Source organism: Enhydra lutris, unplaced genomic scaffold (assembly GCF_002288905.1).
Source record: "Enhydra lutris kenyoni isolate GAN:26980312 unplaced genomic scaffold, ASM228890v2 scaffoldscaffold26, whole genome shotgun sequence".
Taxonomy (NCBI): Eukaryota; Metazoa; Chordata; class Mammalia; order Carnivora; family Mustelidae; genus Enhydra; species Enhydra lutris.
In genome coordinates this window covers 4,454,465-4,468,685 of record NW_019154110.1, presented here as the reverse complement: position 1 = coordinate 4,468,685, position 14,221 = coordinate 4,454,465, and the positions used below count along the sequence as shown (strand labels likewise).

Genomic DNA, 14,221 nt, shown 5'->3' with positions numbered 1-14,221 from the left:
TGTCCCTGCCATTTGGCTGGGGTGCCTCCCTCCTTAGTCCCCTTCCTACCCACTAGAGTCAACAAATGCTAGCTATCTACCAGGAAGGAAATATTTGAAAGGCTTGGCGGATAACCCTTTGAAAAGGTATCATCCCATTTCACAGGGTAGGCAACAGAGGCTACAAGAGGTGGAGGAAATTCAAGGGCACTAGCTGGTAACAGCCAAAGTCAGGTTCACGATCAAGGAGAGAGGCTAGTGTCTTGCACTGAGGAGGGGACCGTTGGGAGCAGGTACTCACCTCTCTGACAGGAGGGCAGGTCCTCGCTCCAGGTTAGGTCCCACTGGCACATAAGGACACTAGATCCTACCACCTGGTAGCCAGGGTAGCACTGGTAAGTGACGACCGTGCCATGTACCAGCTCAGGCTGAGACGGGCTCTTCCAGCCATTGGGGATCTCTGGTAGCTCTGGACATGTGTCATTGCGGGGCACCTCTGGGGGACACAGAGGAAGCAAGATATAGGCCCTCAGCGAGCACTGAAATAACTGTGATTACTTTCCTAATTGCGAGGGCACCCCACTTCCAGCCGGTTCGGCCTGGCCCTCGCCTGGCCTGGACAGGCATAGCAACGCATTCCTTCCTGCTCAGGGGCCCCTCCTGACCTGTCCCCGACATCATTCAGTTTCTGAGCTTCCTAGGTTATCATTTTGGCTTTGGCTTTACTTTAAAAAGCACATTGGCCAGTTCCCCAGTCCTGAGACGGGGGCTGGGGAGGGTGGGGAAATTGTCACTTCTGTTCAAGATGGTCAGAAGGTAGAAACAAACCCCTTTCCTTAGTTTGTCATGTTTGTGACAAAGGTCTTCCTGCTGTCTACCCAAATCTCTTCAGCGGAAGGCTCCCTATCACGGGGCCCCGAGGGACGATGGAGAATTAGACTAGCTTCCTTCAAGGGCTGGGATGCCTGGAGCTTTTCCCAGCTTTCCCTTGTCGGATAAGAGAACCAAGGCTCATTGCCTCGGTCTCTCCAACTTGCGGTTTAGGATCCGTATTCGGGCCTCCCCTCTCCCCTGACTCCCCCAAGGACAACAAGCTCACCAAAGAAGTGAATGACAAAGCCCTGTTGGTAGCCTAGCACCGAGGCCCCGGGGTCTGACTGGAACTGTATGGTGACGTCGGCCATGGAGGTAAAGAGCTTGAAGTGGCCACGGGGCCCCGAGTACTGGCCCAGGACCCGGGCCGTCAGGTCGTCCCCGTCATAGAAGGTAAGCACGTCACCAGGGCCTATGCGCAGCCTGTGGAGGAGGACTGTCAGGGAGGGTCGGCCTGGGGACTCCAGGTTGGGCTAGGGCCACAGATGGCCCCAGAGCCCAGGAGCTTTCTCGGCCTCACCCAGCGGGCACTCACACTCGGACGTCCAGCAGGACGCGCTTGTCCTCCTCCACGTGCACGCCCCAGATGCAGTCTTGCCCGCGGCTGTAAGGCTCCGGCCAGTTGGGGGAGAGCACCACACCAGCTGAGTCTGTGATCTCCCCACTGCATACAGCTAGGAGGCAGAGGAGGCCCCAGAGGTGTGTCCCCTCCGCATTCCACCCCCCCACCTGCCCCCTGTGCTATGTTCTCGGGCTGCCACCTGCCCACAAGAGTGCTGACCCATGGCCAGGAACCCCCACCTCCTCCTTGCGTCCGGGGCGAGCTTGAATCTCACGTGTCACAGGGCCCTATGGCCCCAGGCTCTGCCATTGGCTCTGGTCCCCCACCTTGCTTCCTGCCCCCAGGGCAGGCCCATCCACAGGTACCTACTGACCTCGGCAGGCTGGCTCTGTCTCATTCCACTGCGGGTCATGGGGGTCAATGCACTCGATGATGATGGAGCCCTGCTCCAGGGTGTAGCCAGGGTCACAGCTGAACTCCACGGTGGTGCCCACAGGGTAAGAGGGGGCGCTGCTGCTAAAGTTGCCGTATTTGACAAAGGGTTCATAGCAGTGGCCCTGCTGGAAGGCTGCAAACCATGGACCGGCCCAGCTTAGCCTCAGCTGGGCCAAATGGGGGGTGGGGGGAGCAGGTGTCTTTCTGCCTCCCGCCCCAAGGTCTTTATCTTCCCAACCACAGTCCTAGGCTTGCAGCAGAGGAAGGATGCCCAGAGCACCATACCCTATCATGTGCAGGAGACAGGCTTGATCACCGTTGTATTCCTAGCACCTAGTTTTGTGCTCCATACACACGAGGCACTCAATAAATGGTTTTTAAATTAATGAATGCATGCATTCAGGAGCGGTTCTAGAATATCTCTTGCAGCAATTTTCCTTCTCGATGGGTTAGGGCCTTTTTTGCTCTTCAAACTCTAAAGGATTCATTCTCTCGGACTAGAGGGCCTGGGTCCAGGCGAGGGTCTCCTGCAAGAATGGGGTGGGAATCCCCAAGGACTCGGGGAGGGGCACCTAAGTGCTAGGTGAGCAGGGGCTGAGTTGGAAGGAATGATGATAGAATGGAGGCAGGGGGGAGGGTGTGAGAGGAGAGGACCTAGGAGCCCTAGGAGAGGCCTAGTCTCCAGCCCTTCAGCCCTGCGGGCCCCCTGCAGGCTCACCCTCATAGCGCAGGGCCATGCCGGCAGCTGCCCCGCTGCTGTCAGTGCTGAGCTCCACGAAGAAGTGCCGGCCGGAACTGAGCAGTCCCTCGATGGGCAGGTACTCTACTTCGTAGGAGTCATACACTGGAGGGGCCTCCACGTTGTCTCCATTGCGGATGATGAGTCTGGGTCAGGAGAGCAGGAGGGGCACAGCTGGTCCCACTATCCAGGCTGGGGTGTGGCCCGGGCTTCTGTTCTGTCCCCACAGCAGGAATGCTGGCCGGCCTGGTGCTCCCAACCCCCCACGGCTCCCCTCACCTGTCGTCATCCTCCGCCAGGGAAACCTTCTCAAAGTGTAAGTGCAGCCGCTGGCCTTCTGGGGCCTCAAGTAGCCAGTGGCAGGTGAGATTGTTGCTGTAGTTGCCCGGGAATCCCGGGGAGACAATACGGCCAGTGGTGGCATTGCGGGTCACTCCACCGCAGGCGGCTGTGAGACAGGGCCAGGACTGTGGGCTGGATTCTGGATGGCCTACCAGGCCTGCCAGCCCACCCCGGCTCTTGTGCACTCTGCACCTTCGTGGTCCTGGAGGTCCATTCTTGGCCTCCATGACCCTGCAGCCCGAGACAACCCGGTTTCCAGAATCCTAACCTTCCACACCTCTGGGACACCTTCCCTGACTCCCTCCAGGCAGCCCTTTAAAGGCCCTCACACTGGGGCTCCAACCTTCTTGGGTATATCTGCCTCTTCTATCTCATGCCACTTTCCTGCAACTAATTATTGCTTTGATATGTCCCTTCATTAGGACCCTCTCGGGCAGGGGCAAGGTCTTTTCAGTCCAGGAAGAGTTGGTATTCAGTGTCTGTTGAATAAAATGAGTGAGTGGGGGTAAAAAAGAGGGCAGGACCCGCTCTGGCCTGACAAATATCTGGTATCCCTACCATCTACCTCCAGATCTTGTGCTCTCAGTGGACACTGCTGGCCAGGACCTGGCCTTACCTACTTTCTTTTCTTTTCTTTCTTTCTTTCTTTTTTTTTTTTTAAAGATTTTATTTATTTATTTGACAGAGAGAGACCACAAGTAGGCAGAGAGGCAGGCAGAGAGGGCGGGGGAAGCAGGCTCCCTGCTGAGCAGAGAGCCCCATGTGGGGCTCAATCCCAGGACCCCGAGATCATGACCTGAGCTGAAAGCAGAGGCTTAACCCACTGAGCCACCCAGGCGACCCTGGCCTTACCTACTTTCTGAGATAGCCTCACTATCACCATTGTTTCTGGGCTGACCCCTCTGGCCTGGGACTGTCCTTTTTCAAGGGGAAGCTGAGTAGCCCACCCAGCCCCATCACCGAAGACTTCTGGGTTACGTGGCCACAAGTAATTGAGTGGGGCCAGAGAAGGGGTTTCAAAGGCAAGAGGAGTCCAGGAAGCATTTTCCTCGCCTGGGCACTCAGCTCTGGACCCTGCCTGCTCTGAGACTTGCCTGTCCCGGCCAAGACACAACACCCTTGTCTCTAGATATTTAAGATGGCAGAATATTTTAACTTAATAAAGTTCTTGGGGAGGGGCTCGTGGTGAGTTTCTTCTCCACTTCTCTGCAGAGAGGGCAAGACCCATCTTTCTGCCTGGGCTCAGAACAGAACTGCCCCGCAAATGTGATCATGCCCATCTTCACTTGAATTTGTCTGTGGTTCCCTGTTACCCCCAGGTCATCCAAGCTCAAGGTGGCCTTTAAGCCCTTTACGAAGCTGGCCTTCTCCTGACTCGGCTTCAGCCCCATCCCGCATGCGCTCTTCAGGCACACCTTGTCATGTCCTCACTCTAGCATGCTTTGTGCTTTCCACACCTTTAAATATTCTGTCCCAAGAATCCACTCCACTTTCCTGAGCTAACATTCTTATTGTCCTTCCATGCTTTCTCCCTGGGAAGCTTTCTTTGCCTTCTTCTTCATTTTGGAGCAGCTCTCCCTCCCTTGGATCCCGACCATGCCCTGAATTCACCCCATCACAGAACGGTTTGCACAGAATCTGCTGCATGCTGGTTTCCCCACTGGCCAGAGAGCTGCCGGAGAGCAGAGACCACATCTGGCTTATTCACCTCTGCTTTTCCTGGCACCCAGGAAGAGTGTATAAAATGACATAAAGGAGGCGCCTAGGTGGCTCAGTGGGTTAAAGCCTCTGCCTTCAGCTCTGGTCATGATCACAGGGTCCTGGGATCAAGCCCCACATCGGGTTCTCTGCTCAGCAGGGAGCCTGCTTCTTCCTCTCTCTCTCTGCCTGCCTCTCTGCCTACTTGTGGTCTCTGTCTGTCAAATAAATAAATAAAATCTTTAAAAAAAATAAAATGACATAAGTTTCAAGAACCTGAGTTATTAAAAAAGGAAGAGAAGAGAAAAGATGTCCAAGCTGCCTTTTACACTGCTGATTAAACGCTCCATCTTCCTTCTGCCAAGAAGCCCCTCTCCCTTGGCAACAACCTCAGAGTTCTTCATTTTCCAGGCCCAGAACCTGGGAGAAAGTCTCCTTTCACTTGTCCTGCTTTGCTCGACAGTGTCTCTGGGACCTCTTCCCTCCTCTCTATTCCCAAAGCCACTGTCAAATTCAGAGCCTCTTGCCTGCCTGGCCTCCTGGCCTCTGGATACCACCCAGCTGGCTCTCCTGCGGAATTGTTCTGAGCTCCTCCCTGGCTGTTTTCTGAGTCCCCAAACATTGCCTCACCTTGTTGCCTCTGTGCTAAGCGCCTGTACTCTTGTCTATTCACACAATTAATATGTATCATTTGTGTAATATGTGTCCATTAAAATGTCAAACCTTCAGGGGTACCTGGGGGGCTTAGTCGGTTAAGTGTCTGCCTTCGGGTCAGGTCATGATCCCAGGGTCCTGAGACTGAGCCCCATATCAGGCCTCCCTGCTCAGTGGGAAGCCTGCTTCTCCCACTCCCTCTGCCTGCCGCTCCCCCTGCCTGTGCTTGCTCTTGCTCTCTTTCTCTCTGTCAAATAAATAAATCTTAAAAAAAAAAAAAAGTCAAGCTTTCAATGTCAATTCCCCCAAGATGCCTCCCAAATACCCATCCAAGAACCATTGCTTCCTCCCTGCCCACGTCATTGGTGTTTTTTTACGACTCTTCATTGGTGTTTTTTATTGCCTGCTTTGGAAATTGGTGATCCATGTGCTTCCTTCTTCCTCCATTTCCCAGAATTGTGGACCCTTTGAGGGCATGGTTTCCATTTAATTTAGCTCTGTATACCCGTAGTGCCTGGATATAGGAAGTGCTCAATACAGGGTTTGGATAAATGCTACGGAGGTATGTGACCATTTTCTGGCTTCCTTACAGAGAGCAAATGAAGGTTCCAGACAGCAATGTAGAGCAGGGATAAGCACCACCCCCCTTACTCCTCTGTTTAGCCCTGAGTCCCCTGGAGCCACTTACCAATGCAGACAGGCTCCTGGAAATCCCAGAAGGGCTGGGTGGCATTGAGACAGGTGAGAAGCCTGGCACCCTTCAGCTGGTAGCCAGTGGCACAGCGGAAGCGGGCGCTACCTCCTGGGTGGAGGCTGGTGACGGTCACGGCTCCGTAAGCAGGACGCCGGGGAAAGTGGCAGCTCAGGAGGTAGGCTGCAGAGAGAAATTGGGGGACATTGTGTGTGTGTGTGTGTGTGTGTGTGTGTGTGTGTGTGCGCACGCCAGGGGGCTGAGTCATAGCCAGGGCAAAAGGGGTCTGCCACAGCCTGCCTGGAGGTGTCACTCGGGACCCGAAGAAGCATCGGGAATTCCAGGAAAGACTGCTCCCTACCCCAGAAGGGACCAGAGATATTTCCAGCATCCTGGGCTGGTGAGTGGAGCAAGCGCAGAGCTGGAAGTTAGGAGGCTTGAGTCCCGGTCCAAGCTTCCTGACGCTTTTGGCCAGTTTTTCAGCCTTTCTGTGTCCCAGTTTCCCACTTGTTAAATGAGGTTCAAAATGCCAGGCTACCTACGGGGTTATTAAGAGAATAAAGGGGATAGGATTTTAGTCAGCTTTGGTGTCCCTGGAATCCAGCTGAGAGCACATCTTTAAGAAAGGTTTATTAAATGACTTATAGATGGGAAAGCACTTGAAACAGTAAGTCTATCCTCATGTAAAGTATTGATGCTATTTTTCCTGTAGGGGATGGATATGAATTTCAGCTAGAACGACTGAAGTGAGACAGTAAAAGCTTTCCCAGTGTTCACTGGCAAGGACTGTGGACTTCTTTTAAAAACAGGATGGGGCAAGGGTGGGGAGGCAGGGCACGCCTTCTTGAAAGTTGGGGGAAGGACAAGTTGCCTGGGAAAGCTTGGTAACTTTTGGAATTGTCATACCAAGTATGACCGAATGGTGGCAGCAAATCCCACAAGACAACCTGGCAAGTCCCAGCCCGGTGCCAAGCCAGGGCGATAGCTAAAAATGAGGGTTAGGGCTTGTGTCCCAGAGGGGGAAAGAAGGCTAGAGGAGGTCAAGGAGAGAGGCCGAGTGAAGGCTTGGGCTACAGAGTCTGAAAACCCGTGGGGGTAGTAAGAGGGATAGGGATTGTCTAGACTGAGGATCTTGGGGTGGAGGGGTCCACCTTTACTGATGGCACTAGGTGGATAGAAAGAGAGGTCCAGGCAGGTCTAGAGGTCCTCGACTAGCCTCCGTGTGGTTTGTATGAATAGACAATGGGGCCGCCTCTGGGCAGAACAGGATCCAGAAATGAGTTCCATGATTTTTACCCATCCTGGCTCTATAGTCACTGGGCTTATGAATAGGGAGAGGGTGATTCTTACTCTTCCCTCTCTCATAGCCAATGAGTGGTTCTTTGTGATTGACAGGGACGAAAGGGTAACGTTTAGGGAGTGGGTTCTGGGGTCTGACTGCCTGGGTTTAAAGAACACAAGCTCCCTTACTTGCTGTGCTACCTTGGGCAAGTTACCTAACTTCTCTGTGCCTCCATTTCCCTGTTTACCCCCCGCCCCCATTTCCAGTACTGCATCCAGAGTTGTTACATGAGAGGTTAACTGAGAGGACATATGCATAATTCTTGGCACAGCACAAATACCAAATGTCCCAGCCTGCTGTTATTGTTCGGAATATCAATTAACAAAAGCACCTCACATCTGCAGGCACCTTCCAGCTTCTAAAATGCCTTCACACTTCTACAGTATGCTTGGGAGGAAGGAAGGCAAAGTATGGATTATTAACACATTTCCCAATAAGGAAAACTGAGGTTCAGAGAGATTGGGGGACTTGCCCTGATCACATAGCCAGTAAGTGGTGGAGAAGGCATTTGAAGCTCCTGGCTCTAGAGCTTTCCATCTCCCCTCTCCCACCTGCTTCCCCTGGTGAAGTAAAAACCAGGGCTCAGGAGTCAGAGGAACCCATGAGTGATAGACAAGATTGCCCTGGGTGGTTGGTGAGGGTGATCCCTCACAGTGACCTGAGGAGAGACCCCTGGCCAGAATAGGATGGGGAAAAGAGTGTGGGGCACCCCCAACCAAAATGTGTGGGGGGGGGTGGCACCCAGACAGGTCTAGGTCATGAGTCAGATGTCCTTATATCTTCCCTGTGGGTCCTTATCGCAACTCTGGAAAGAGCGGTCCCCCGTTTTACAGATTAGGAAACTGGGCTGGGAAGAGGTGAGAGCAGGAGGTTGGGGGCAGATGAGGAAGCCCCCAGACTCCATAGTGGCCACTTCCCAGGAGGAGCTTCCTCCTGTTGCCATAACTACCGTTCCCAGGGAGCCTGGATGACGGCAATCTGTTGAGCTATTTTCTCCCGGCGTCTGTTTCTGGGGCCAAGTCCAGTGCCAGGAATGCTCAGGAGGGAGGAGGGGATGTCTGGCAGGGCCCTCTGCTTCCTCACCCTGCCTGGGGCTGTGGGAGGGGAGTCGGAGCCTGGTTCTACAGATGAAGCCCTTGTGGGGGCCCTTCCTTGTGATCTCCAACATTATCTTGGATAGCTCCGGCAGTGCTGTGGGTACTAGTCCCCTCGCCCCCTCTTCTGGCACCCTCTTTCTCCAGCCCAGGGAGACACGCGTGTGAGCACATGCTCCTCCTGTTCCCATCTCTGGGATCAGGGCTAATTACAGCCTATAATTAGGGGAATTACGCTCATTAAGGAAAGAGCTGATCATTGACAAAAACTGGGCCGAGGAGGGAGGGCTTCTGGGAGCTGAGCAGAAGGCAGGACTGGGCCAGCTCTCCCAGCCCCTCCTTGGGGTCTGTACCCCTTGCCGGGCCTCCAGCTCACTGTCTTTCAGCCACCTTTGTCTGGCCCAACAGAGAGAAGGTCCAGGGTTTCGTGCAAAGGAATTTGCGGCAAGAGAGAAGGTTACCGTGCCGTGAAATTATGCCCGCTGCTGGGGAGGATTGATGAGCCATTAGGGAGGCTGGCCGGGCCGCCTAGATGCTCACCCTTGTCTCAGCTGGCCCCCTGCCTCTGCCAAGCCCTGATGGCCAGCCCTGAAGCCACCACCAGACTGCTCTCCCAGTTTGGGTGGAGAGGCTAGCGAGGGGTGAGTGCTTCTTAGGTGGGTTCTAAGCATTTCCCTCTCCAGCGCCCTGTCCTCCTCCCCCTCGGGGTTGTGGACCCAGCAGGGCTGCAGAATCGGTCCCTGACAATGCAGGGCAATGCCATAATCGCTCACACCAATTATTTCCCCATTAGCACTCCCCAGTCTGAACTGGTTACCCTGTCAAGAAGACTTTGCCTGGGGGAAGGGGGGTCAGGAGAGATGCTGATGGGAGAGGGGCAGAGGCGAGCCCCTTTTCCTCCCCTTCCCATCCTGCCAGTTCTTTAACCCTTGTTTCTGGTTCCTTCATGGAACATGCTAAGTTCACGGAACGGGCTAAGTGCTAAGCATTTCCCATGAACCCTTTTGTTTAATCCTCCTTGTGACTTTATGGAATAGGCATATTGGTCACATGCACAGCAGAGGAAAGGAAGGGTTAGAGAGGTCAAATGACCTGTCCAAGGTCAACAGCCAATGGGAAGAGGATTTAGACACAGATCAGCCCATCTCTTGAGTCTGTGATTTTTCCCATTATATCTGGCCACTCCCCTATTTCCAGAGGTTTTCGGAGCTGACTGGGGCATGAGCCAGGTCTAGGGTGGATGAGATGGTTCAGGAAAGCCACGTTGGTTGCTAAGGACCTCCAGAAGGTCACTATCAAGCCCCTTTGACCTTGACCCCCTTGCATTTGGGAGATAGGCCTGCTATTGTTATTGCCTATTTCAGTGTCTGCCTCCTCTAGAGATTCTGAACTCCTTGAGGTCAAGGAATGCCTCAAGGCCCTCAAAGATCCTTGACATTGTCATTGTCCAGCACAGCCTGGCAAAGAGCAAAGAGCGGATACCTAGGAAGAGTTTACTGAATGAATAAGTGAGTGAATGAGTAAGTGGAAATGGGCCCCCTGGGACTACCGGGTTCTGTGTTAGGCCCCCTTCACAATCAGATCTCTACAAGGTAGTAGGTGGCAGAGGGAAGGTTCTGGAAGTGTCAGATGTGCAATAATCACCTTTAGTTGCACAGAGCGTCACGGGGCACCTACGCCTGTCCCACTGACTCCCCCCACCCATACCTATAATGGCACCAGAGTTCCCCAGGAGGACACCCAGTCTGGGCTGGTTCTTCCCCCAGCTGCCCAGGCCTACCTTGGTAGTGGAAATGGAAGGTGCCAGGCCCAGCAGGTGGTGGGAGGCTCTGGAACCTCAGTGCTGCTTGGTGGGTGGGGCTACGGATGACTTGGCCCCTCAATAGGAAAGACTGGTTGGCCAGGGGCAGTGGGTCAGGCCCCCCCAGGCCCTCCACAGTCACCGTCTCCCCCTCTCGGAGGCTGATGTTCTGGACCTGTCATGGGATAGACAGTGCAAAGCGGAGCAGTCAGCCTTCTTCCTGCTAACAGAGCCCTGCTGCCCACAGACTCCCAGGGGCCCCAGACACAGCCAATCTTCAGTGCCGCTTGGCCACTGGAGCCCCCAGGCCCTGAGCTGGGCACTTGAGCGCAGGAGGGGCTCAATTCACCTTCCCAGTAACCCTGGGAGAGGGGATCTGAAGTTCATGTCCAAGGTCACACAGGGATGATTAGCAGAACTGGAATTTGTAAGCTTGTCTTTCTGTCTCCAAAACTTTTCAGTGACACCAGGACACCAGCTGCTTTCTGTCCCTTCACTTCTCAGGGCTCAGTTTTCCCATCTACAAAGTGGGGACAGAGTAGGTGTGTTGAACTAGAGGGTGTCCAAGGGCCTGACCAGCCCTGTGAGGTCTTTTAAGCATCAGACCCATGTACCCACTTTCCCTGGATGCCCCCTGTTGGATGTCTCACAGGCACCCCACCCCCAGCCTGCCTCACACTGAGCTACCCTCTTCCTTCTCCCCTCCCCCCCCCCTCCCTGTTCCCCTCCACCAGCAGCTTCCCTCTCCATCCATCCCATGCCCAACATCTTGCCTCCTCCCTTATTCCCCACAGCCAATCAGTCATTCCCTCTGATCTATTGGACCCAGATCTTTTTATTACTCTTCATCCCTCCTGCCACTCCCAGCTCCTGGCTACTATGGTTCACTTGGAGCCCGCAGCAGCCTTCTGGCCGGCCTCCCTGCCTCCAGGGCTTCACCACTCCTCCCTCCTCATCAGTACTTTCGGAACTGCCGCCCAGGAATAGCCCCAACCTGTGGCCAGCCATCAGAACAGAGTGCTTCCTTGATGAAATCTTTTGGTGGCGCTCCACAAAGCCCCCACTTCGTGGCCCTCAAGGCCCTGCCCAGCTTGGCTTCGGCTGACCTCACTGCTCAGCCAGCCTCCGGGCACACACTGCAGCCTCCCCTCCGTTCCACTCCGCTGGGTATTTGCGTATGCAGGGAACACCCTCTCCTCCTGCCCTCCAGGTGAAGCTGGTCATTCTTTCCCATCTCAGGACCCCCACCCTCTGCCTACCAAGCCTGGCCAATCAGTTCTTTTGCCTCAAGCCCTCCCCACTTGTCCTCTCTGCATTTCTCCATTAAAGCCCAGGGCAGCATTTGGGGTCACAACGCCCTCTTCAGTAGCCAGTTGCAATAAAGATGCAGTTGCAATCAAGATGGAGACAGTGAATGTGTGGACCCCTGGAAGTACATTCTTTGCCTGATTCCTGTGGGCTGAGAAGTGCGAGGATGGACACTGAGCCCAGGCAGATCGGAGGAGACAGCCAAGTTCTGGACCCCTGAGACTCTGGGTGCCAACAATGCCGACAACCGAGGTGCCCTGGGGACTTCTCTGCCTGCCTGGGAGAAAAGACCCTGTGGGTCTTTGGGGCCCCAAAGACGGCTGGCAGGGCAGCAGTGTTGGCTCTCCACAAGGAGCTTCCCTTCCAGGGGACATTCTTGGGGAGGCTGCCTGACCATCTGCTGGGGACATTCCTCGGGGAATTCCTGCCGCCCGGCAGAGGCTGGATGAGGTCCCTTCAAACTTGGAGATTCTATGATTCTAGAGTTGGGCAAACAAGACTCACACACGTGGAATCTGTAATTATTGAGAGATGCTAGGCAGCATATAATTCTGCCTTAAGTGGCACTGAATGCATGCGGCAGGGATCCTCTGGTGGGGGGGAGGGGTTGCAGGCTCAGGAGAGAGCATAGAGCAGGTGGATCTCAGAGGGCCTTAGGGGGGCTGGACCTGGGGGGAGGAGGGGGAGGGAGGGAGGACATCCCTGCAGGGAAATCACTAAAGAAACAAAAGCAGAGAAGTAGAGATGAGTTTAGCCTTGTGTCTCATTGCTGTAAACATCCTTTGACCTAGAGCTTCCAGCTCTCGACCCTGCCACTCCGCCACCAGTAGTGAAAACATGGCAAAAACAATTAGTATTCATGGAGCACCTGTCAGGTGCCAAGCCTTATTCTGTTCACAGGCATGATTTCCTTGCCCCCACACTTCTATAAGGCTTGTGGTGAAATCCCCATAAGTCAACAGAGGCTCAGAGAGGCTAAGGAACTTGCAAAAGGTCACCAAGGTTGAGTAGCAGAATCTTGCCTTGCTGGAGGCAAAGGCAACCCCTTCCCTCCCAAACTCCCGCCGCTGTCACCGGCAGACAGACATCCAGATGTCCACATGCTTATTCCCAGGCCCCAGGCCCATTAGCTTTAGCTCTGGGGTTTGGGCCAGACTGAGCTTTTTCCAAGATGTTGAGATTTATGTTTCCATTAGCTATCCTTCCACACAACAACCCCCCCCCATCACCCAGAACCCTGTAAGGCTGGGAAAACTGGGAGCTGAGGCTTATGGCCCCCTCCAGGCAGCCTGGCTTCCAGCCCAGCCATGGTGAGGGCTGCCTCAAGACCATGGACTTGGACTACCCCGGGGCTCACTTCCTGAAGGCACCCTGTTCTCAGCTAGAGGCTGTCTGAGCGACTCTGCTCCCCTTGGTTCCGAGCACCCACTTCCAGGCCTGCCGCAGTGGCTGCAATGTAATTTGTCACTTTTTCGAGGGCCAGGCCTGACAGGGGCCAGACAGGGCTGAGTGTTGGACAAGGAGGGTGATGGAGTCTTGATGCAATTTGCGGGCATGGGAAGAGCTTGGGAGACAGATTGAAATGTCAGCTCTGCTCACAAGGGCCTTCTTCCCACACCCCCTAGCCTGTGACAAGGGGTGAGGAGGAGGGAGCTGGAGGCTGGGTAGGGGGAAGGAGCAGAGGGAGGTGAGGACAATTCTGACGGGATCTAGGGCTGTCTTGCACTGCCTGGCTTCCGGCTGCCCCTGAAGTCAGTACAAGGAAGGACGTGGGGTGGGGGGAGGGGACACAACTCTTTCCTAAACGGGAGACAGGGAGGATTTAGGTTGCCCTCTGCTGGCCCCCCAGATCATCAGGATTGACTGGCCTGTCTGTCCCCATTGAAGCCACCAGTCAGGTTTCCAGAACATGCCCTAATGGTGTGACTCATAGGTGGGACAGTGCCACAATTCCCCCGAGTAAAGGCCAGGGACAAGCTCAAGGGTGACTCTGGTGTGTGAGCCCCTCCCCCAGAAGATGGCCACAGGTCCTGCTCCCCTACGCTCTTCTGGTCACCAGCACCCACGTGTGTACTCTGACACAAGCCCGGTTGCACACATGCAGCTCCCTCAGACACATGGCAGGGCACACGTGCGCCCTCGTTCCCATGTGCTCCCCCACATACGGGCCCCTTCTCACATGTGCTCCCTCATTCGCATGCTCCACAAAATCCACGTGCTCCCCCAACTCCACGTGCTCCCCCACACCCATGTGCTCCCCCACTCCCCACAGCAGGAGAGGCACAACTTTTCCCACGAGACCCTTTGTCGTTTCAAAGCTTTCACACCCTTTATCCTTTCCTGTATCACAAAATCTCAAGAAGGGAGTCTAAGCAGATTATATTTACTTCTGCTCTATAGACAAGGGCACCTCGCAATCAGAAAAGTGGAGAGTTCCTCTTTGTGTCATACCGTACACCCAAAGCAAAGCCAGGATTCTGGACTGGGACCCCCAATTCCTGGCCTAGGGCTTTGTCTTCATGCATAGCCTCCTAGGCCCTTTCCCCAGACTGGAAGAATTCTGGGTGGGCATCTTATAGGCGCAGGCAGGTAGGAGCTGAGGAAAGGGATGGGGGTAGAGCCTCCTGTTGTCCCCCCATGCACTCCCTGTTCGGCTTAGTCATGCCTGGGTCAATCTCCTAGGCCAGGGGAAGAACAGGGGCT

General features: G+C 54.6%; 1 protein-coding gene across 2 annotated transcripts in view; it reads right to left on the bottom strand.

Annotated features, from left to right (window-relative positions):
* LOC111151562 (seizure related 6 homolog) overlaps positions 1-14,221 on the bottom strand; it is a 44,531-nt gene that overhangs the window by 2,974 nt on the left and 27,336 nt on the right. For both annotated transcript variants that reach the window (XM_022509630.1, XM_022509631.1), the window contains 8 exons: positions 10,190-10,385; positions 5,971-6,156; positions 2,868-3,036; positions 2,568-2,734; positions 1,788-1,982; positions 1,388-1,526; positions 1,079-1,275; positions 281-475 (listed from right to left, as the gene is read on the bottom strand). In XM_022509630.1, coding sequence (XP_022365338.1) covers positions 281-475; positions 1,079-1,275; positions 1,388-1,526; positions 1,788-1,982; positions 2,568-2,734; positions 2,868-3,036; positions 5,971-6,156; positions 10,190-10,385 — 1,444 coding nt within the window. The remainder of the gene's footprint in view (positions 1-280; positions 476-1,078; positions 1,276-1,387; positions 1,527-1,787; positions 1,983-2,567; positions 2,735-2,867; positions 3,037-5,970; positions 6,157-10,189; positions 10,386-14,221) is intronic.